The sequence below is a fragment of the Manis pentadactyla genome, chromosome 7 (genome assembly GCF_030020395.1).
Source record: "Manis pentadactyla isolate mManPen7 chromosome 7, mManPen7.hap1, whole genome shotgun sequence".
NCBI classification, from domain to species: Eukaryota; Metazoa; Chordata; class Mammalia; order Pholidota; family Manidae; genus Manis; species Manis pentadactyla.
In genome coordinates this window covers 93,094,793-93,119,212 of record NC_080025.1, presented here as the reverse complement: position 1 = coordinate 93,119,212, position 24,420 = coordinate 93,094,793, and the positions used below count along the sequence as shown (strand labels likewise).

The 24,420-nt window shown below is 36.2% G+C and overlaps 1 protein-coding gene across 1 annotated transcript in view; it reads right to left on the bottom strand.

Moving 5' to 3' along the window:
• Nucleotides 1–24,420, bottom strand: part of HDAC9 (histone deacetylase 9) — a 930,736-nt gene that overhangs the window by 143,593 nt on the left and 762,723 nt on the right. The window contains exon 25 of the mRNA XM_057504568.1: nt 13,787–13,905. Coding sequence (XP_057360551.1) covers nt 13,787–13,905 — 119 coding nt within the window. The remainder of the gene's footprint in view (nt 1–13,786; nt 13,906–24,420) is intronic.

The window sequence follows — 24,420 nt, the reverse complement described above, 5'->3', positions numbered from 1 at the left end:
GCAAACAATTTCTATCACCATGAAAAGGCAAAATTACAGGCAAACCAAGATAACAGAGGCAACACCAGAGAAGAAGACAGACCTAACCAGTCTTCCTAAAAAGAATTCAAAATAAAAATCATAAATATGCTGACGGAGATGCAGAGAAATATGCAAGAGCAATGGGATGAAGTCCGGAGGGAGATCACAGATGCCAGGAAGGAGATTACAGAAGTGAAACAAAACTCTGGAAGGATTTATAAGCAGAATGGATAAGATGCAAGAGGCCATTGATGGAATAGAAACAAGAGAACAGGAACGCATAGAAGCTGACACAGAGAGAGATAAAAGGATCTCCAGGAATGAAACAATATTAAGAGAACTGTGTGACCAATCTAAAAGGAACAATATCCATATTATAGGGGTATGAGAAGAAGAAGAGAGAGGAAAAGGGATAGAAAGTATCTTGGAAGAAATAATTGGTGAAAACTTCCCCAAACTGAGGGAGGAAATAACCCAACAGACCACGGAAATACACAGAACCCCCAACAGAAAGGATCCAAGGAGGACAACACCAAGACACATAATAATTAAAATGGCAAAGATCAAGGACAAGGAAAGAGTTTTAAAGGCAGCTAGAGAGAAAAAGGTCACCTATAAAGGAAAACCCATCAGGCTATCGTCAGACTTCTCGACAGAAACCCTACAGGCCAGAAGAGATTGGCATGATATATTTAATGCAATGAAACAGAAGGGCCTTGAACCAAGGATACTGTAACCAGCATGACTATCATTTAAATATGATGGCGGGATTAAACAACTCCCAGACAAGTAAAAGCTGAGGGAATTTGCTTCCCACAAACCACCTCTACAGGGCATCTTACAGGGACTGCTTTAGATGGGAGCACTCCTAAAAAGAGCACAGAACAAAACACCCAACATATGAAGAATGGAGGAGGAGGAATAAGAAGGGAGAGAAGAAAAGAATCTCCAGACAGTGTATACAACAGCTCAATAAGCGAGCTAAGTTAGGCAGTAAGATACTAAAGAGGCTAACCTTGAACCTTTGGTAACCACGAATTTAAAGCCTGCAATGGCAATAAGTACATATCTTTCAATAGACACCCTAAATGTAAAGGGACTTAATGCAGCAATCAAAAGACACAGAGTAACAGAATGGATAAAAAAGCAAGACCCATCTATATGCTGCTTACAAGAAACTCACCTCAAACCCAAAGACATGCACAGATTAAAAGTCAAGGGATGGAAAAACATATTTCAGGCAAACAACAGCAAGAAGAAAGCAGGGGTTGCAGTACTAATATCAGACAAAATAGACTTCAAAACAAAGAAAGTAACAAGAGATAAAGAAGGACACTACATAATGATAAAGGGCTCAGTCCAACAAGAGGATATAACCATTCTAAATATATATGCACCCAACACAGGAGCACCAGCATATGTGAAACAAACAATAACATAACTAAAGGGGGAAATAGACTGCAATGCATTCATTTTAGGAGACTTCAACACACCACTCACCCCAAAGGATAGATCCACCGGGCAGAAAATAAGTAAGGACATGGAGGCACTGAACAACACAGTAGAACAGATGGACCTAATAGACATCTATAGAACTCTACATCCAAAAGCCACAGGATATACATTCTTCTCAAGTGTACATGGAACATTCTCCAGAATAGACCACATACCAGCCCACAAAAAGAGCCTCAGTAAATTCCAAAATATTGAAATTCTACCAACCAATTTTTTAGACCACAAAGGTATAAAACTAGAAATAAATTCTACAAAGAAAACAAAAAGGCTCACAAACACATGGAGGCTTAACAACATGCTCCTAAATAATCAATGAATCAATGAACAAATTAAAATAGAGATCAAGGAACATATGGAAACAAATGAAAACAACAACACAAAGCCCCAACTTCTATGGGACACAGTGAAAGCAGTCTTAAGAGGAAAGTATATAGCGATCCAGGCACACTTGAAGAAGGAAGAACAATCCCAAATGAATAGTCTAACATCACAATTATTGAAACTGGAAAAAGAAGAACAAATGAGGCCTAAGGTCAGCAGAAGGAGGGACATAATAAAGATCAGAGAAGAAATAAACAAAATTGAGAAGAATAAAACAATAGCAAAAATCAATGAAACCAAGAGCTGGTTCTTCGAGAAAATAAAATAGATAAGCCTTTAGCCAAACTTACTAAGAGAAAAAGAGAATCAACACAAATCAACAGAATCAGAAAAGAGAACAGAAAAACATGACAGACTCCACAGAAATACAAAGAATTATTAAAGACTACTATGAAAACCTATATGCCAACAAGCTGGAAAACCTAGAAGAAATGGACAACTTCCTAGAAAAATACAACCTTCCAAGACTGACCAAGGAAGAAACACAAAAGTTAAACAAACCAATTATGAGCAAAGAAATTGAAATGGTAATCAAAAAAACTACCCAAGAACAAAACCCCCGGGCCGGACGGATTTACCTTGGAATTTTATCAGACACACACAGAAGACATAACACCCATTCTCCTTAAAGTTTTCCAAAAAAAAGAAGAGGACAGAATACTCTCAAACTCATTCTATGAAGCCAACATCACCCTAATACCAAAACCAGGCAAAGACCCCACCAAAAAAGAAAATTATAGACCAATATCCCTAATGAAGGTAGATGCAAAAATACTCAATAAAATATTAGCAAACGGAATTCAAAAGTATATCAAAAGGAACATACACCATGACCAAGTGGGATTCATCCCAGGGATGCAAGGATGGTACAACATTCGAAAATCCATCAACATCATCCACCACATCAACAAAAAGAAAGACAAAAACCACATGATCATCTCCATAGATGCTGAAAAAGCATTTGACAAAGTTCAACATCCATCTATGATAAAAACCTTCAGCAAAATGGGAATAGAGGGCAAGTACCTCAACATAATAAAGGCCATATATGACAAACCCACAGCCAACATTATACTGAACAGCGAGAAGCTGAAAGCTTTTCCTCTGAGATCGGGAACTAGACAGGGATGCCCACTCTCCCCAGTGTTATTTAACATAGTACTGGAGGTCCTAGCCACGGCAATCAGACAAAACAAAGAAATATAAGGAATCCAGATTGGTAAAGAAGAATTTAAACTGTCACTATTTGCAGATGACATGATATTGTACATAAAAAACCCTAAATACTCCACTCCAAAACTACTAGAACTGATATCAGAATACAGCAAAGCTGCAGGATACAAAATTAACACACAGAAATCTGTACCTTTCCTATACACTAACAATGAACCAATAGAAAGAGAAATCAGGAAAACAGTTCCATTCACAATTGCATCAAAAAGAATAAAATACCTAGGAATAAACCTAACCAAAGAAGTGAAAGACCTATACCCTGAAAACTACAAGTCACTCTTAAGAGAAATCAAAGGGGACACTAACAAATGGAAACTCATCCCATGCTCATGGCTAGGAAGAATTAATATCGTCAAAATGGCCATCCTGCCCAAAGCAATATATAGATTTGATGCAATCCCTATCAAATTACCAGCAACATTCTTCAATGAACTGGAACAAATAATTCAAAAATTCATTTGGAAACACCAAAGACCTCGAATAGCCAAAGCAATCCTGAGAAAGAAAAATAAAGTAGGTGGCATCTCACTCCCCAACTTCAAGCTCTACTATAAAGCCATAGTAATCAAGACAATTTGGTACTGGCACAAGAACAGAGCCACAGACCAATGGAGCAGAATAGAGACTCCAGACATTAACCCAAACATATATGGTCAATTAATATTTGATAAAGGAGCCATGGACATACAATGGGGAAATGACAGTCTCTTCAACAGATGGTGCTGGCAAAACTGGACAGCTACATGTAGGAGAATGAAACTGGACCATTGTCTAACCCCATACACAAAAGTCAATTCAAAATGGGTCAAAGACCTGAATGTAAGTCATGAAACCATTAAACTCTTGGAAAAAAACATAGGCAAAAACCTTTTAGACATAAACATGAGTGACCTGTTCTTGAACATATCTCCCCAGGCAAGGAAAACAACAGCAAAAATGAACAAGTGAGACTATATTAAGCTGAAAAGCTTCTGTACAGCAAAAGACACCATCAATAGAACAAAAAGGAACCCTACAGTATGGGAGAATATATTTGAAAATGATAGAGCCAATAAAGGCTTGATGTCCAAAATATATAAAGAGATCATCCACCTCAACAAACAAAAAACAAACAATCCAATTAAAAAATGGGCAGAGGAACTGAACAGACAGTTCTCCAAAAAAGAAATACAGATGGCCAACAGACACATGAAAAGATGATCCACATTGCTAATTATCAGAGAAATGCAAATTAAAACTACAATGAGGTATCACCTCACACCAGTAAGGATGGCTACCATCCAAAAAACAAACAACAACAAATGTTGACGAGGCTGTGGAGAAAGGGGAACCCTCCTACACTGCTGGTGGGAATGTAAATTAGTTCAACCATTGTGGAAAGCAGTATGGAGGTTCCTCAAAATGCTGAAAATAAACTTACCACTTGACCCAGGAATTCCACTCCTAGGAATTTGCCCTAAGAACGCAGCACTCAAGTTTGAAAAAGACAGATGCACCCCTATGTTAATCGCAGCACTATTTACAATAACCAAGAATTGGAAGCAACAGAAGAGTCCATCACTAGATGAATGGATGAATGGATAAAGAAGATGTGGTATATATATACAATGGAATATTACTCAGCCATAAGAAGAAAACAAATCCTACCATTTGCAACAACATGGATGGAGCTAGAGGGTATTATGCTCAGTGAAATAAGCCAAGCGGAGAAAGAGAAATACCAAATGATTTCACTCATCTGTGGAGTATAAGAACAAAGGAAAAACTGAAGGAACAAAACAGCAGCCGAATCACAGAACCCAAGAATGGACTAACAGGTACCAAAGGGAAAGGGACTGGGGAGGATGGGTGGGTAGGGAGGGATGAGGGGGGGAGAAGATGAAGGGGGTATTAAGATTAGCATGCATAATGGGGGGGTGGGAGAAAGGGGAGGGCTGGACAACACAGAGAAGACAAGTAGTGATTCTACAGCATTTTGCTATGCTGATGGACAGTGACTGTAAAGGGATTTATAGGGGGGACCTGGTATAGGGGAGAACCTAATAAACATAATATTCTTCATGTAATTGTAGATTAATGATAACAAAAAAAAAAAATAAGAAAGGAAAGGGGGATTACTCCCTGATAGGATAAAACTAACTGTAAATCAACGATTAATGCAGGCTTTAAATATCCTTAATTTTGATCATTTAAAGGGTGTCAGATGATCAGCTACGGAAGTACATTTTTCTGATAATACTCCTTTCTCTTTAAAAAAAAAAAGTAGTTCCTGTGTGGTGACCTCCAATAAGTTCTTCACAATGGTATAAAGGGCATATCAAAGTGTAGGCAAAGGGTCTGTTTGTGTTTATACAGAGGATCAAAGCCTAATTTGGCTACCCAGAAAATGAACTAAGATACGATATGAAGAAGAAGTACCAACATCAACATACTCTGGAAGAGTCATTCCAGAAGATGATCATCAAAAAACTTCAACAAAGATCCTGGCGCTGTTGCAATTGTAGCTGCATTCATCCCACTGGTCCCTGGAATTGCCATTGGAATGAAGAAGGAGATATCTAAGCTGGCCTGTGCATACAGTAAAACAACAAATTTGACTGGATCTATACTGTTGGAACTTAGCCAAGAATTAGGAGAAGTGCAAGTTGCAGCACTCCAAAATCTTGAGACTACAGACTATCTACTGTTAAAAGAACATATGGAATGTGAACAGTTCCCAGGAATGTGTTGTTTTAATTTGTCTGATTTTTCTCAAACTATTCAAATTCAGTTAGACAATATCCATATCCATCATATCATAGATAAGTTTTCACAAATGCTTAGGGTGCCTAATTGGTTTTCTTGGTTTCACTGGAGATGGCTGGTAATTGTAGGTCTGCTTTGGTTATGTAACTGTATTCCTATTATGTTAATGTGTGTGCACAATTTAATTAGTAGTTTAAAACCTATACATGCTTATGTTACTCTACAAGAAGATATGTCAAAGAAATAATCAATCTTCCCATGTTTTCTTCCGCCTGCTACTTCTATAGCTTTTCTTCTTCCTTCCTAATTACAACCCTTAAATAGAATTCGTGCCTCAGATCGAATTTCCCAAGTATCATAATTCTTCCAAGTGGTAAAGATACCTCAAGACAAATGCTGGGCATAAAAGCCACAGGGCATAAATCTGCAAAGAAGTAAAAAGCTAACCTTTTCAAACAATATTGCTTCTCTCTCACTTACCAACTTTACATTTCCCTGTATGGCCCTGGGAGATGACTGGTTAGCCAGAGACGGGTAAGATTCCTCAAGGGAGGAACAACCTAAGACAAGCACAGTCACAGGGGGGCCATCAGGTGAGAAATTGGGGATCAACAGAGGTGAGGCTTAGAACCTCTCACCCCCCCTGTTTTGAGATAAATCTTCTGCATCCGTGGATGTTTTGTTGCCCTTGTCTAGCTTGGATTAATACTTAGTCTATAGGCACACACCTGATCATCTACATTTGCTTTCTTAGAACACTAAACTATGTTTTCTACCTTTATCTTGCATCTACCTACCACTTCAGCATTTTATTAAAAATAAAAATAATAATAATAATAAGGGAGAAATGTGGGATTCACATATAAATCAATTATAAAATCAAATATTCATATTTGACCTGATTGTTTATAGTTCATAATGCGTGATCAAAACCGAAAGTTTCTGTGATGACTGCCCTTGTACTGTTCACCATGTAAGAACTTGTTCACTATGTAAGAATTTGTTCACCATGTAAGAACTTGTTTGTTATTCTTCAGAAGATCGGAGACTGATGAGAATTAGGCTTGGGGTGGATTAATGATTGTGCATTGAATCCCCTACACAGAATTTTATTGTTGTTAACAACCATTTGATCAATAAATATGAGAGATGCCCTCTCAAAAAAAAAAAAGGTGTGTAGAATGTTCCTGTAACTTATACATTTAAAAAGCCATAGACAGTTATGCTCATAAAATAAAAATGATTTTTTCATAAAAAAAATATTTAGCTGTTATGCCAATTCTAAGTGGTAGAAATAATGAAGTTGATATATAATTCTTTGTATTATTCTTCCTATTTAAATCATCCAAAATTAAAAAGTTTTAAAATGGGTGCATGATTTTAAACAAAATTATTGAATTACCCATTTACATCAGTTTATTCTCCCTAAAATGATGACATATCAATGTATAAATCCTTGGTGGGAAGTTTAGATATTGTTTACAATGTCTGTGTGACTTCAGCTACAAAGCATGGAGATCAGATTGCATCATGAGACGTATCTGAAGCTTGTTTTCCAGATAAGAAACCTTTTGGAAAACTGAAAACTTGATTTTCTGTTGTTTTTAGTGTTTGCTTCAGAGATGAACAATATGTAACAGAATAACTATGCCAAACCATAGAAAAAATATGAGAAATCAATTAGCAAATAGAAGCAGACAAACTACACTCTGTCTCAAAGTAAATATTGCATGTGGGTGTGTATTTGAAGTACAGCCTATGGACTCCTCAGAATGTTTTAAGTGCATAAAATATTGTCACAAAGAGACTACTATATTGCAAAAAGCTACCAAAACATGGAGGAAAGTCATGGTACAATACATGTAATGTGTCAACTACCTAATTGAGCAGCAGGTCTGATATGTACCATTACTTCAAAGTAAGGATGACAGTAATTGGCCATTGGAAACAGCTATACAATTGGAAAGTGATCTGAGAAGAGCTATCATTTCTTTTGGTGCAAAGGTCACCTGTTTTAATCACAGTGCTATGAATTGTTGTCTGTACTTATAATGGGAGGAAATACATTGCTAAATTCAAAGAGCTAATAAGGGGCATGACTGGTAAAAATAATGTATTTTTTTTTCCATTCAAGTTCATGAGCTCCGTGAATTCTATCTATAGACTTAAGGGAGATCTATGGAGCCAAATTTAAGAACTTCTGAGGTAGAAATGTGTTCCACCAACCATTCATCTACCTCCACTCTCAAGCTACTGCTTAAATCTGCTGCTGGTTGGAAAATCAGCTACATAATAAAAAACGCTACTTATATATGTAAAGAATTAAGCACAATATCAGTAAAGGCAAGAGGATGGATCTACATGTTTTTAAATGGGCTTTCTGAATCTAGTTTCGCATCTAGTTTTAGAAGTACTATTTATTTTCTGATTGTTAACTGTGTTTCAGATAGTTTCATTGCTAAAAAAGCATCACTGGATAATTTATTCTGCATCAGTATTTTAAAAATGTTAAATCCAAGCACATCTCAATATATGCAAACAGAGTATGCAGCCTTTAGGTAGGCAGAGCCTGGGGTAACCTCTTCACAAAATAAAAATGCTTTATTTTCTTTTAAAAGCATTGTTACTTATTCCAGTTGCCTCCAGACTTATTACAATATAGGGATGCATATGGATATAGAAATGTGACATATAGGTATTTCTGTCACTAAACTGACTTTAATAGAATGGCCGTACACTTGCTATATGCTAACCTCGCATAGCTTCCTAGGACTTCTGGTCATCCTCCTTCCATTTCATCCAAATAAGAATTTAAAATGTCTTCCAAGAAACTACAACACTTGTGTTGTATATTTTGTGTTCAGATACGCCATCTAAATGTCCAGTCTTTTACTGTTTATAATTGTTGAAACAATAACAATAAAATTCAGAACTATTAAATCACAATGCTTAATCATTATTCCTTATGCTGTAGGTGTAATTATTATCTTCCTACTCTCCCACTATTTTTTTTTTTTTTTTGCTGATTAAGAAAGTGCGTTGATTATAAAATTAGTGAGGGACAAAGTTGAGATTTGAACATAGATCTTCTGACACCAAAATGAGCTCTTGTGCAATCTCTAATTTTTCATGTTTATTTCAGCTTTATTATTTAAAGGATTGACTCTCCCACTGCCCTGCTTTTCTGATGTCTTATCATCCCATCTAGATTCTAGAAGGTGTTAACAGCTGGAACTCAGTACTTTTTTGTTCAAAGCTCACTGTTACAAGGAGTTCAAGACTTCCCCATTTAATACTGATTTTCTTTTCAGTCCTATTTCTATTAAAGAGAAACACTGAATAAGTGACCATTTGTCAGAAACACAGGGTTGTGCTAATTAAAATATTATAGGAGATATGAATATATAGTCTAAGACCTGGAAAGAAGTGGCAGTGATGGGGGGATAAACGACAAAAAAAAAAATCTTAATTCAAATAACATCACATATACTGGAAGAAAGCATCTGACTTATTTAAAAGACTATTTTAAGATGATTTTAGTTTTATTCATTTTTTAAAAGAAGTTAGTTAGACTATGTGCCATGCACTGTGGTCCAGCTCCTGAGGACATAGTACAGAAGCATGTAAGAGAGGTTAATCTGATGGCAGCTGGATGGGAAGATACTTTGGATAGTCAATCCTGCATGATTTTCTCCCAGTTTCCACCCTAATGTAAAAGAACTATAGCAGTTCAAGTTTAAGGTTGATCCTTCATGAGGCAGCATTTGGTAGGTGTCTTCCAGACACTGCTTTTTTCCATGTCTGTTTGCTATAGCCTGCAAGTCTTTTATGAAAAGACAAAGTATCGATTCCATGATCACCAATAAATAATAAAAGACGGAACTGCCAAACAGAACTGTGACAGTAGCTGAACAACACTCATTAAAAAAAAAAGTATAATCAGGTAATATATAAAACACACGATTGAATGTGTTCAATTTTTTAAAGATTTTGATAATGTCAAGAAAATTGGATACAGGACATATGTGGAAATATTAAAGTAGGTGTAGAATCATCAGTAAGAGAGAAAAAAGAAAGAAAGAAGTTAACTTCACTAAAATGTACTTAGTTTTCACTCAGTCTGCCTTCAACTCTGTGGACAAGGAAAATGTGTAAGCAGAGGACATTCTGAGCTGCACACCCCTGTATATGCAGAGGAGGAAGCACATCCATCCATCATTAGCAGATAGTGTAGACCAACATAGGCTTATACATTTAACAAAGTTTATTTCTTGGTACTTATTTGTTCATTGGTTTAGCACTCAACTTCTTAGACACTTTTTAGAGGATTAACTAATCAAGTTTTCTACCTCCCCAGAAAAAACTCACAGCTATATACGAATTCATTAATACAGATATCTGCCCTACAACGGAGCTGTCTCTCTGTCAGACATTCACAGGCGAGTACAAGGAATGAGAGGATCTCTGAAAAGGATAAAACACTCTATCAAGAAGACTGGTAATTCAAGACTCTAAGATATAGTTCCCCAACTATTATCTGTGTTTTACTTTTCAAAATAAATCATATTTGCTGAGGGAAATGGTTACTATCTCAAGGACTATAAAACACTCCATGCCTCTAAAAGGAAGATATTTTTTAATTTGACATCACTATCATCTCACAATGACATTTGCATTATTTCAAAGGAAGGAAGATTCTTATTCACATTAGAAAAGCAATTTGCACATATGAGCTCACTACCTGAAGCCAATGGAAGTACTGAAAAGGAATAAAAATATTTTTTTCTGTAAAAATAATTTGACCTAAATAACTTTTACTTTTTTTTATGTTGAGAACACTGTAAAGCCAAGGAGTGCTGCAATATGATGAATCAATTTTATTGTTTGAACATGGCACTTGCCAACCTTCTTTTTTTTTATTTTGATATAATTAATATACACTTACATGAGCAACATTGTGGTTACTAGATTCCCCCCATTATTAAGTCCCTACCACATACCCCATTACAATCACTGCCCATCAGCATAGTAAGATGCTATAGAATCACTACTTGTCTTCTCTGTGCTGTACTGTCTTCCCCGTGCCCTCCACCTACATTATGTGTGCTAATGATAATGCCCCTTTTCCCCTTATCCCTCCCTTCCTACCCATCCTCCCCAGTCCCTTTCCCTTTGGCAACTGTTAGTCCATTCTTGGGTTCTGTGAGTCTGCTGCTGTTTTGTTCCTTCAGTTTTTCTTTGTTCTTATACTCCACAGATGAGTGAAATCATTTGATACTTGTCTTTCTCTGCCTGGCTTATTTCACTGAGCATAATACCCTCTAGCTCCATCCATGTTGTTGCAAATGGTAGGATTTGTTTTCTTCTTATGGCTGAATAATATTCCATTGTGTACATGTACCACATCTTAAACTGTAATCTGAAGACAACGAGCTTGAGAGTATTAAGATTAACTGATAACTTCAGTGTAAAATTTGGTGTAGGGTTTGTCCAGGACACAAAGACACCTGTCCCTTTCAGTGTGGGCCTTAATCCTGGTGGTTAATTGAAAGAATAACATAGATTTAAAATAACTAAACCAGGTAATTTAACAAAAACTTCAACACAAACAAATCTGAACATTTTTGCTGTGGTCTCATGGCAGAGAACACTTTGTCTCCTCTATATTTGGGCTGATACTTTTGTCATAGTATTGACCAATTCTTTAAAAAATATCAGGAGCTACATGGATATTTTTTAAAAATGAAAACATTTGTTATTTTGACTAAATTTTTCTTTTCCGTTCAGAGATATTAAGCAAAATTATTTTAAAAGATTTATTCATTGTTTAAGACAGTACAATTTTAGCATATCTGACATGATAGTATCTTAAAAACCAGTCTCTAAATCCTCAAACATTCTACTTGGGGGTGGGCAGGAATGACTTTGCCAGAACATTGGGAGAGGAATCTGTGTAATTTCTACCTATTTTTTACTTTAGCTTTTAGCCCATTTCTAGTTCCATTCTGGGACTCCCTCCAAAGGAGGATGACTTCCATGGGACAGTGAAAGCCCAATATTAATTACCTGTCCAGCATTTTCAGACCAAGATAATAAATATGCATCTGCCAAGCAAAATAAACCCCTGAGGTGAACCATTTAGGGAGTAACTATACAGGTTTTGGGGTATCCTAACCTCTACCCTCAGTGTGGCAGCATCTCTAAAAACTGTAGTTGGCAAACTCAGGTCTGCATGATATAATATAAACAAATGGATAAAGAAACATAACGTAACATAATGAAGGTCTTGGTGCACTATACTGAAGCTAACAGAAGGTAGAAACCATGTTTCTTATGTCTATGATGAAAAATCAAAAGAAACCAGGCTACGATTACTTTCTATTCAGACTTCCAACATTTAATATTTGAACTTGACTTGGCAGAAAATGAACAAACAAGCAAACAAAAAGATTAGTTCCTTCCAAGCAGTTCTGAGAAATGGACTTGTTACCACTTGGCCTCTTGACAGGGAAAAAGACCTGAATACAGACATTCCTCCTCCTCCCTGAGGGAGATTCTTGGATTTAATGGCAAGGAACACCTTTACCAGATTTCCAACTGTGCTCCATATGTTTTCTGTTGTTTGGGTTTATCTCAATTTGGGGTACTCTTTTTTTTTCTTTATTAGACTAAACTATTCCTAGTCTTCACTCAAATGAAGTTTATCTGCAGTAGCAAGACTGACTTCCCTTTGAGTGGAGTTTCATGAAGAAAGAATCGTAAGACATTAGATATGACCAAACACCTCTCTATTTCAATTTATCAAAATTGTGAACTATTATGCTTTGTTTGTGTTTGTGGAGTTGCCTCTTTTAATATGTTTTCAATAGACAACAAGGCACCAAGAATGCTGGGTAAATAATAGATGTTAAAAATAGCTCCTACCTAACAATGTTACTGGAACAATAAGAGTGCAGAAAACTTTCTCACATGAGAAGCCAACTAAAAACAAAGGTTGGCATGAGGCTAGTTCTTCAGTTCTTTTCAAATTAATAAAACACACTTGCTTCAAACTTGTTTCTCCCACTTAAAACTCTTTGGATTCTTTTGATTAGTTTGTTTTCAAGCCGCCCCCCCCCCCCAATCCAAATATACAATAGTGGGGCCTGTTCTTTATGTCATTTGACTTGTTTCCTTTTCTTTAAAATAGATATCCTGAGTACCAGCATGCATGTGTATACATGGACCATACATATGTATTGTTTTCACACTCCACATGGAAATTATTTTTAAAGAAAGCCTCTTTCTAGTCGGATTCCATTAGGTCACATTACTCAAATGCAGTATAACACAAAATTCATTTGTTCATTAGGGAACAAAGCCCAAAAGTTGAATCTCTGTAACACAGCACAAGACCAGTAGAGACCCTGAGTGCTGCCCATGGGCCTGCACAGTGCCTCTGAGCCCCTGAAACCACACTTTTGTATTCAAACCTAGTAGAGCATAGCGTTCTAGGGAGAGAGCTGTTTCAACCCATGTTTAATGGATTAAAAACAGTGACTTCCATTTTCCTTGCAAAAAAAACCAGTAGCTTTTCTAGACTCCTAACCTCCCAAATCATTTAACATATTTTGAACAGAAGCCCTATCACTTCCGGCTTTAAATAGCAAAATGGGACTCCTGAAAAACATAACATTACTGAAATGTCCCATGAAGTCTAGCAAAGGAAACAATTTGACTTTGTTTTTCTTCAAGGCCAATTTCTACAGAGAGATGAATCTGACAGAGCAGTAAACACCATCTGACTCATTTTCAAAAGTATGTAATTTGACCACACATATGTAAAAGGTACTATTTTAAAGAACTAAAAGATGTTATTATCTCATAGCATTTCATACAGTCCTATACTTACATTTTGCTGTCACTCTGTAACCCCCCAGAGGTGGGGCGTGGCCTTCTAATGCGTCAAATCCAGCGGAAACTAGGACCACGTCTGGATCAAACTCTTTGGCCACAGGCGTCACCACAGTCCTGCACAGTCAAAAGGCAACTGATTACACACAGGAATAGTGAATGCCTTTAAAAATTGTGCAGTGAAAATGACTTGGCACAACCTCAACAACTTCCCAAGAATAAAGGAAAGGGGAAAAGAAAATACTATTTAAATGGATCAAAACTTATCATTTCCTTAATACTGAATCACTGTTATTTTAGCATCCCAATTCAGTCTTTTTCTTTCTTTATTTCTCCAAATTAAAATAAAAATGCTTTGCAGGTACATTCTAAAGCCCATCATATTACATGCACATCTGTGCCTGTTTTATCCCACTGCCTATAAAAAACTGCTTCTTCCAAGGGAGTGACTAATGTTTTACAGAGAAAAGTCGAAGCCTTAGTGAAAACCCGGCCTGCTCCAGTTAGTGAGAACTTGGTGTAAATTTGAACTATAAATTTCTTTTGGGAAAAAGTCGCTTTTCCAACTTTTTTTATAAAACATTTAAAAATATTTGTCATGGTAGGGGGTGACTCTTGCAAAGGAAAAACACGAAATTCCTTTAATAGAATCCAGACTATAATTTTGAGTGAATTCAAGGTCAGAAACACCAGGAATGTGGCAGCCTCATCCAGGACAGCAACCCCTGCTGGCCCCACTCAGACACTTCAGCGTTCACCTCTTCAACCTTCTCAGGCCTCCTCAACCCCTTACTCCTCAGTGGTGGATTTTAGAGGGAATGACCAATGGAGATACTGGGCTTAATAAAATCAAAATGTTTTTTAATGTAGGACTCAAGACAAGTGTGCCATCATTCAAATTAAAATATTCAAAGACTATTTAATGAAGTGGGGAAACTGCACACTACAGTGAATTTAAAAAGTACTAAGGTCTCCATTGTATGTTTGGGAGAAATAACTAAACCAAATTATAATAGTTACCCTTGAGCAGTGACATAATTGAGTTCTTATAATTTTTTTTATGTTTGCATTTTTCCCAGATTTTCTAAAATGACCACATGCTAGTTTTACAGTGACAATTTTTTTGCATGTAAAGAAGTTGAAGTTGTAAAACAAACAAAAAATATTCATTTGAAACTTACTTAGAGACATAAATAAATGAAATGTTTTTCATAACTCCACTATGGTCATAAAAGTATAAAAATTCAATCTTTCAAACTCCTAAATGTACATGTAAGTGTACATTCCCATGGTAGTCCTTCCAACAACTGGAAAGTCACTTACATTTGAATTAGTCTACCAGTGAAACTAAGTGAAAACCTGATTTTTGTTTATGATATACAATTTCATTACTTTATTCTTCAATAAAATTAAGAATCTCTAATACAACTTACATTAGGAAGTAAGGTATCTTCAATTCTTGTCCTTCCTAGTAATACCAACTCTTACATTATACTTTTCATCAAAGTGTCACATATTATCAATTCACTGCTTTCATATAAGTAGCCATATGATATGAGTAGTTGGGATATCAGATATTAGAATAAGTTGACTCAAAGAGCCAAGAGTGTTTTATCAAGGTACTCCATCTATTTAGTTTAATTAGTCCTTTACACTCCCTTAAAGAACAAACAATATTCTTAGGTAAATGTGTAGACAGATGACTAAACAAGATTGTCCCTGCACTCATATGCATCATAGTAGCCAATTTTCCCTCTCCTTTCCCTTTCTTTAGAAGGTTTCTCTCCCTCCTTTTCTCCCCTATCAATCTACACCCAGAAGATGAATTGAAGGGTAGACAACCCTCAAGGTACAGCTCGTTACTATATTTTCCATAAAGGCTTCTCTCTAAATATGACAATAAATATATATGTATTTATTTTTGAAGGACATGAAACAATAGGATATGATTGCCAACATACTTTTAAGAATATTGAAAACACAGAGACCATCCGCAGAGGAGAAAGCTAAACCATAAGTCTAAGTGTCTACACAGAGGAAGCCACAAAAAGCAAGCTGACTTTTCTCCATTCTCATGGAGAAACACACTAACCAAAGATAAAATATCTAGAGACTGACAACTGTGAGTCACTCAGACCAACAGTCTGGTTTTTGCCCTCAGTCTTCCTCCAGTGAACTCACTAGTCAAACAGCATCACTCAGACGGACAAAGCTCCCACTTCTCCTTTCAGTGCCTCTTTCCAAAATATGATGGACTCTTTGAAGAAAGCTTCTATCATGAAAGACAACAAAACTAACATGCGAGCAAACAATTAAAAGAAACTCAGAAACCCAGATAAAATTCAGAGAAGAGACTATAACTACAAAAATTAGGATTATCTTGAAGACATATAAAATAGTATATCTAGGAAATGAAAAGTGGGGCTATTAAAAAAAAGTAACAGCAAACAAAACACAGACTGTTTAGAAGATAAAGTTGACAAGTTCTCACAGAAAGTACAACACAGAGCAGAAACATGGAAAACTGGCAAGAATGGATCAGAAACATGACATGCCCATTTAGGAAATCAACATATGAAGGAAAGCCTAAGGGAGTATTTTTTCTTTTTTTCCTGTTTTATTGAGAAATAATTGATATGCATACTTACATCAAATAAAGTTTAACTGCAAGACAGTTTACTATGAAATGATTACCAAAATAGGGTCCCCTCACATCCATTTCTATAGAGACAACAAAAAGAAAAGGAAAAAAAGGAAAAAAAATTCTCCTTGTGATGAGAACTCTTAGGATTAACTCTTAGTAACTTTGCTATGTATCACACATTGGTGTTAACTATAGTCATCACATTGTACAGTACATCCCTAGTACTCATCTATGTCATAACTGGAAGTTTGTGCTTTTTGATTACCTTCCCCTTCCTCCAATTCCCCTGCCCCTGCCATTCACTGCTGGTAGCCACAAGTTTGATCTCTTTTGGTGGGGTTTCTGGTTTTTTTGTTTTGTTTTGATTTAATTTTCATTTCCACATATAAATGAGATCATACAGTATTTGCCTTTCACTGCCTGACTTATTTCACCTAACCTAATGCATTTAGGTCCATTCAAATCATAGAATTCCTCTTTCTATGGCTGAGTAATATTCCTGTGTGTGTGTGTCACAACTTCTTTATCCATTCATCCATTGATGGACACTTTGGTTTGTTTCCCTGTCTTTGCCTTTGTAAAAAATGCGGACATGAACGTGAGGGTGCAGATATCTTTTGAGTAAGTGTTTTCATTTCCTTTGTTATATTCCCGGAAGTGGAAATGCTGGATCATATGGTAGTTCTATTTTTAATTTTTTGAGGACCCTCCATACTGTTTTCCATAGTGGCTGTACCAGTTTACATTCCCACCAACAGTGTACACATTCTTTTCTTTCACATCCACACTATTTGTTATCTCTTATCTTTTTTATAATGGCCATTCTAATAGTTTTTATTTTGCATTTACCTAATGACTAGTGATGTTGAGTATCTTTTTATGTACCTGTTGGCTTTTTGTATGTTTTCTTTGGAAAATGTCTGTTCAGGTTCTTTGCCCATTTAAAAAATTTAATTGCCCATTTTTGAGTTATGTCAGTTCATTATATCTTTTGGATATTAACCCCTTAGCAAATACATGGTCTGTAATTTTTCCACCTTTGGTGGGTTGTCTTTCACTTTGCTGATGGTTTATTTTCCTGTTCAGAAGCTTTTCAGTTTGATGTAGTTCCATTCATTTATTTTTCATTTTGCTGCTTGTGCTTTAGGTCTCACATCTAAAAACTCATTACCAAGGCTTACATCAAGGTGCCTTATTCCTGTTTTTTTCTAAGAGTTTCATGGCTTCAGATGTTACATTTAAATACTTAATCCATTTTGGGTTAATTTTTGTGAATGGTATAAGGATCCAGTTTCATTCTTTCACATCAGAATATCCAACTATCCCAGGATTAAAGAGACTGTCTTCTCCACTGAGTATTCTTGGCTATCTTGTCAAATATCAGTTGATTGTATATGCTTGCATTTATTTCTGTGCTCTCAATTCTGTTCCTTTGGTCTTTTTGTTTTGCTTTTGCCAGTACCATACTGTCCTGATGACTATAGCTTTATACTACAGCTTGAGATCTGGAAGGGTGATACCTCTAATTTTTTTCTTTCTCAGGATTTCTTTGGCTATTCAGGGTCTTTTGTGGTTCCTTGTAAGTTTAGGGAGTGTTTCTTCTACTTCTATAAGAAATGCCATAGGAATATTGATAGCGATTGCATTGAATTTATAGATATCTTTTGGTAGTACTGACAATTTAACAATATTAGTTCTTCTAATCCACGAACACAGGACACCTTTCATTTGTTTGTGTTTTCTTTGATTTTTCTCATCAGTGTCTTATAGTTTTCAAGTTAAAGATCTTTCACCTCCTTAAAGTTATCCCTAAATATTATATTCTTTTTGATGCTATTGTAAATGGGATTGACTTATTTCTTTTCCAGAAAATTAACTTTTAGTGTATAGAAACACTACTAATTTTTGTATGTTAATTTTGCTTCCTGAAAACTTGTCTTACTCATTGTTTACATACAACAATATTCTGATTAAGTCTTTAGGATTTTCTATGTATAAAATCATGTCATCTGCAAATAGAGAGAGTTTTACTTTTTACTTTCCAATTCTGATAACTTTTATTTCTTTTTCTTGCCTGATGGCTCTGGCTAGGACTTCTAATGCTATGTTGAATAGGAGTGCTGAGAATGGGCACCTTGTTTTATTCCTGATCTTAGAGAAAAAGATTTCAACTTTTCAACATTAAATATGATGGTAGTTGTAGGTTTGTCACATATAGTCTTTATTATGTTGAGATATGATCATTTTATGCCCAATTTGTTAAGACTTTATCATGAATGGATGGGGAATTTTTTCAAATGCTTTTTCCCATCTGTTGAGATGACTATATGATTCTTTTCTTTCATTCTATTAATGTGATGTAGCACATTGAGATTTACATATATTTAACCATCATCTCATCCCAGGGATAAATTCCAGTTGATCGTGGTAAATGATCCTCTTTAATGTGCTGAATTGGGTCTACTAGTATTTTATTAAAAATTTTTGGATCTATATTTATCACAGATGTTGGACTGCAGTTTTCTTTTTGAGTAGTGTCCCTTTTTGGTTTTGGTATCAGTATAACACTGGCTTTATAAACTGAGTTTGGGAGTGTTCCTGCCTCTTTGACATTTTGGAAGTATTTGAGAAGTACTGGTGTTAATTCTTATTCAAATGTTTCATAAAATTCACCAGTGACATCATCTAGCCGTAGAATTTTTATTGAGAGACTTTTTTTTATGGTGATTCAATCTCTTTACTAGTAATTGATATTCAAATTTTCTATTTCTTCATGATCCAGTCCTGGTAAATTGTATGTTTCTAAGAATTTTTCCATTTCTCTAGACTGTCTAGTTTGTTGGCATACAGATGTTCATAGTAGCCTCTTATGATCCTTTGGATTTTGGTGGTATGAGTTACAATGTCTCCTTTTCTATTTATAATTTTGTTAAGTTTGCTTCTTTTCTCTTTTCTTCCCCTGATTAGGTTAGCTAATGGTTTGTCAATTTTGTTTTCAAAGAACCAAATCTTAGTTTGGTCAATCTTTATTGTTTTTCTGTTCTCTATTTCATTGATTTCTGTTCTAATCTTTATAATTTCATTTGTTCTGCTAATTTGGACTCAGTTTGTTCTTCTTTTTTTCATTACTCAAGACATCACTGAGTAATTAGAACAACATAAGTTTTTTTGGGGGGGGTATTTTTCTTGCTTCTTAATGTAAGCATTTATATTTATGAACTTTCCTCTATAAACTGCTTTAGCTGTATCCCACAAGTTCTGTTGTGTTGTGTTTCCACTTTAGTTTGTCTTGGGAAACTTTTAAATTTCCCTTTTAATTTCTTCTTTGAGCCATTGGTTGTTCAGGAGAATGTTGCTTAATTTGTATATGTTTGTAAACTATATACTGAGTTTTCCTCTTGCTATTCATTTCAAGTTTCATGCCTTTGTGGTTAGAGAAGATACTTGGTATAATTTCAATCTTCTTGAATTTGCTAAGACTTGTTTTGTGGCCTAACATATAGTCTACCCTAGAAAATATTACATATGCACTTGAGAAGAATGTGTATTTTGCTGTTGCACAGAATGATCTGTATGTCCATTGGTCCAATGGGCTAATGTCTATTGGGCCCATTTGGTCTGCAGTGGTGTTCAAGTCCACTATTTCCTCATTGATTCTCTGTCTAGATGATCTATCCATTGTTGAGAGTGGTTATTAAAACCCCCAACTACTATTTTATTACTGTTTATTTCTCCCTTTTAGCTTTGTTGGTTTTTGCTTTATATATTTAGGTGCTAATATGTTGGGTGATGGGTGCATAAATATTTATATCTTTTTGATATATTGATCCCCTTATCATTATATAATGGCCTTTTTGCTCTTTATCATTTTTACTTTAAAGTTTATTTTGTCTGATGTAAGTATAGCTAGCCTTTTGTTGTTGTTATCATTTGCTTGCAACATCTTTTTTCATCCCTTCACTCTCAGTCTCTGTGGGTCTTTTAGGCTAAAATGAGTCTCTTGTAGCGGCACAATGTTGGATTTAAAAAAAATCATTCAGCCATTCTATATCTCTTAATTAGATAAATTAATCCATTTATGTTTAACTATTGATAGGCAAGGACTTACTATTGGTATTGTGTTCACTATTTTCTTGATGTTTTGTAGATCCATTGGTTTTTATATCTTATCCTACTGTTTTTTGTGTGTGTGTTGACGTCTTTTGGTATCAATATGCTTTGACTTTTTCATCATGTTCTTTTGTGTAATTACTACAGAATTTTCCATGTGGTTACCCTGAGGCTTATATAAAATACCTTAAACTCATAACACCCTATTTTAAATTGATAACCAATTAACCTCAATAGAATTCCTAAACTTTACATTTTTATTTCTGCTCCTCTTCACATTTACATTATTGCTGTTACAATGTATATATTTTTACATTGTGTAACTAATAACAGATTATGGTTATTTTTACTATGTTCTTTTTTTTTAACTTTAAACTAGAGTTGTAAGTAAATTATGCACCACTATTACCAAATTGCACAATGTAACTCTCACTATGTAGTTACCATTAACAGTGAGAGTTCCACTATCTTTTTATGTTTTTATGTTTTCAGCATTCTTTTATTCCCACTCAAAGAAATCCCTTTAGCATTTCTTATAAGGCAGGTCTGGTGGTAATAAATTCCCTCAGCTTTTGTTTACTCAGGAAAGTCTTTATTCCACTCTTGTTTCTGAAGGACAGCTTTACCAGGCATAGAATTCTTGATTGACAGTTATTTTTTCTTTAAATATTTTGACTCTGTCATCCCATTCTCTCCTGGCCTGAAGAGTTGCTGCTGAAAAATGTGCTAACAGTTTTATGGGAGTTCCTTTGCATGTACCTTCTTTCTTTTCTCTTGCTGTTCATAAAATTCCTTGTCTTTGATTTTTGTCAATTGTCTTTGATTCTTGTCAGTGTGGTCCTATTCTTTTCAAACTATGTGGGGTCCTTTGGAACTCATGGAATTAGCAGTCCATTTCTCTCTCCAGGTATGGAAAGTTTTTAGACATTACCATTTTTAACATGCTTTCTGTCTCTCTCTTTTCCTCCTGGAATTCCTATAATGTGAATATTGTTTGTTTTCATTGTGTCCTATAATTCCCAAAGGCTGTCCTCACTCTTTTTCATTTTTCCCTTTTGCTCCTTTGACAGGGTAATGTCCAGTGTCTAATCCTCTAGGTCCCTGATTCTTGTTTCTGCATGGTTGAGTGTACTTTTGAAACTCTATTGAATTCTTAAGTTCAGTTATTGCATTTTTCAGCTCTAGGATTTCTTTTTTTCTTTTTGATGGTTGCTATTTATTTGTCAAACTTCTTGATTTTTTCATTCATTGTTTTCCTAATTTCATTTAGATGTCTGTGTTTTCTGTAGTTTACTAATCTTCCTTAAAAGGAATATTCTAAATTATTTATTTGACAGTCTATAGACCTCCACTTCTTTAGGTTACATTATTGGAGCTTTATGAGTTTCCTTTGGTGGTGTCATATTTACTTATGTTCATGACCCTTGGTTCTTTACATTGGTATCATGAACCTCTTCCAGACTTTACAGGTTTTCTTTGACAGAGACAGTTCTTCATCAGTCAGCTCAGTTTGGGTTTCAGTGTGTGTCAGCTGGGAATGTCTTTGGGCAGATGAGGCCTGCTATTATGGTCTATTTTGGGGCAAGGCAACTGTTTGAGTTCTGAAGATGGGGATGGGGGCAGGCCATGTGCCACTGGCTGAGGACAGTTGGATAGGACTTCTGCTTGGTTGCCTACCCAAGTGAATCTGTAGGATGGGCTCTTTGGTTGCCTCGATTCTCTGATCAGGACTGGCTACTCTATGCAGTAATGTTGTGGCTATGAATTAGCTTCCCTGTCCTGGCAGGGCAGAAGGGCCTGTACAGCTCATTGTTTGGGAATTGGAATCAGGTCAAAGTGTTCACTGAATTCCCTGGTCAGGTGAGGCCATAGGTTTTGCTCTGCAGCTGGGGGAAACCACAGGCTGTGCTCTCTGTTCAAGCACCACTGTGGATAGGGATGCTGAATGGGCTATGCACCTTCTCATGTGTGCTCTCTAGGATCCTGGTCAGAGAGGTTAAAGGCTGCATTAGGCAATGAGCAGGGCTATGAATTAGATTCCCTACCTAGGCTCAGTGAGAGAAACAGCTCTAAAGCCAGTAATGTTCTGTTGTCTTAACTCAAGCTGACTGATACCCCAAGTTCTCTGACCAAACAGGGGCACTGGCTTTGCTCTAAAGACTATAGGCTCTGTCTACCCACCTCTGGCTTAAATGCTGCTGGGCTGTACGGCCTTGAGAAGTGGTCTCCAGACCTTCTGGTCATGTGGAGTCAGAAGACATTTTCCACAGTGGTGGGGTTATGCCTCAACACCCTTTCCTGGGTGGGAGAAAGAGAGGCTGTTTCAGGCTACTCTCAATTCCCAAAAGATGATCTCCAATTGGGAGGGCCTAAGAGGTACCCTCAGCCTTGGCTATGAATTCATCCCATTGCCTATACATAACATGGGAATGCTCCACTATTGAGTCTGGCTTTGCTTTGGGGGTAATCAGCTTTGCTCACCTGCCCCTTGGCTCAAGCACCACAGTGCTGCACAGCTTCTAGGAGTTGTCCCTAGCTCTTCTGGACAGGTGGGGCCAGAAGACACTCTCCACAGTAGTTCAACTCCTTGCCTCGGTGTGGGCAAACCAGGCTCCAGTACAAGCAAAATTTTTCCTTTGAGGATCCAAATCAGAGTCTACACTCTACCATGTTCCCTGGTCAGAGTGAACCCCTAACTTGGTTCTGCAGATGAGCAAAATGGCTGGTTGGGATTACTACTTGAGCACTGCAGATATAAGTAGGTCTGCTAAGATCTTCATGCTGGTTGCTGCAAGCCCCTTCCCTGCCCCCCACCCCACACCCGTCTCAGTCACCATTGAATTCTCAGTGGTTAAGCCCTGCAGATTTCCCTGCAATCCCTGTGGTGTGATATCAGAGCAGGGGCTCCTCCAAAGTGATCCACAAGGCTGGGGGGTGGGGGGTGGATACTGGTTGTCTCCCCGAGGTTTTCTTTTCCCACTGAAGGAACCAGAGTTCTAGGATTCTTTCAGTGGTGTCATATTCTTAAACAGTTGTTAGTTGTTCTTCTTGTGTTAGGGAATAAAGTCAGGAACAACCTATGTCACTATTTTGGTGACATCACTACCCATGAAATTTTAAAAAATTAATATCAACTAATCAAAATTGAGAGTAGAATAATAGAGCCTCAGACATTAAAAATATCAACAAAAAAATAGTATTTCCCACAAATACTTTCACAGGCAGGTGCTGGATGATACAGTCCATCAAAATGAAGGCATAAACTAATAAAGAGAGTAAGATAAAAACCATTCCCTCCACCAGAACATTTTTATAAATGTCCATTTATGCAAAAGTGTCTAAAAATATTACTCCACCTCTAGAACAAAATAGGAGACATTTGGCTTGCACCTGGAAATTTGATATGGAATAGAGTGAGTTTTTATTCCAAAGCAACTAATTTGTTAATAAAGACATCTCACCACTTAAAGCAGAAATATATCCATGCCCAAATATAGAGAAACCACTAGCTTCTGTTTGTAGCAAAAAGCACATTGGTTATACATGTCATTTCTAAATCATAAACATGGATTTTGAAATTCCAAACAGGCTTTCAAAATGCTCCATCTTGCAGGAATAATCTTATACATTTGCATTCATTCCAAAAACTAAGAAAAAGTGAAAAATTTGAAAACAATACATCACTTGATAAACTCCTTCCACTTAAAGACATACATGCTGGGAACTGTGAGAGAGTGGTAATTGTCTGTAGAATGATTTGGTGATACACGATTGTCAGAGTTATGTAATGCTGTGCTGTAATATACATTGTGCAGTGAAGAACTACATGGCCACAGATGTGTAGCGGCAGTGATACTGGTAAGGTTCACTCATACATT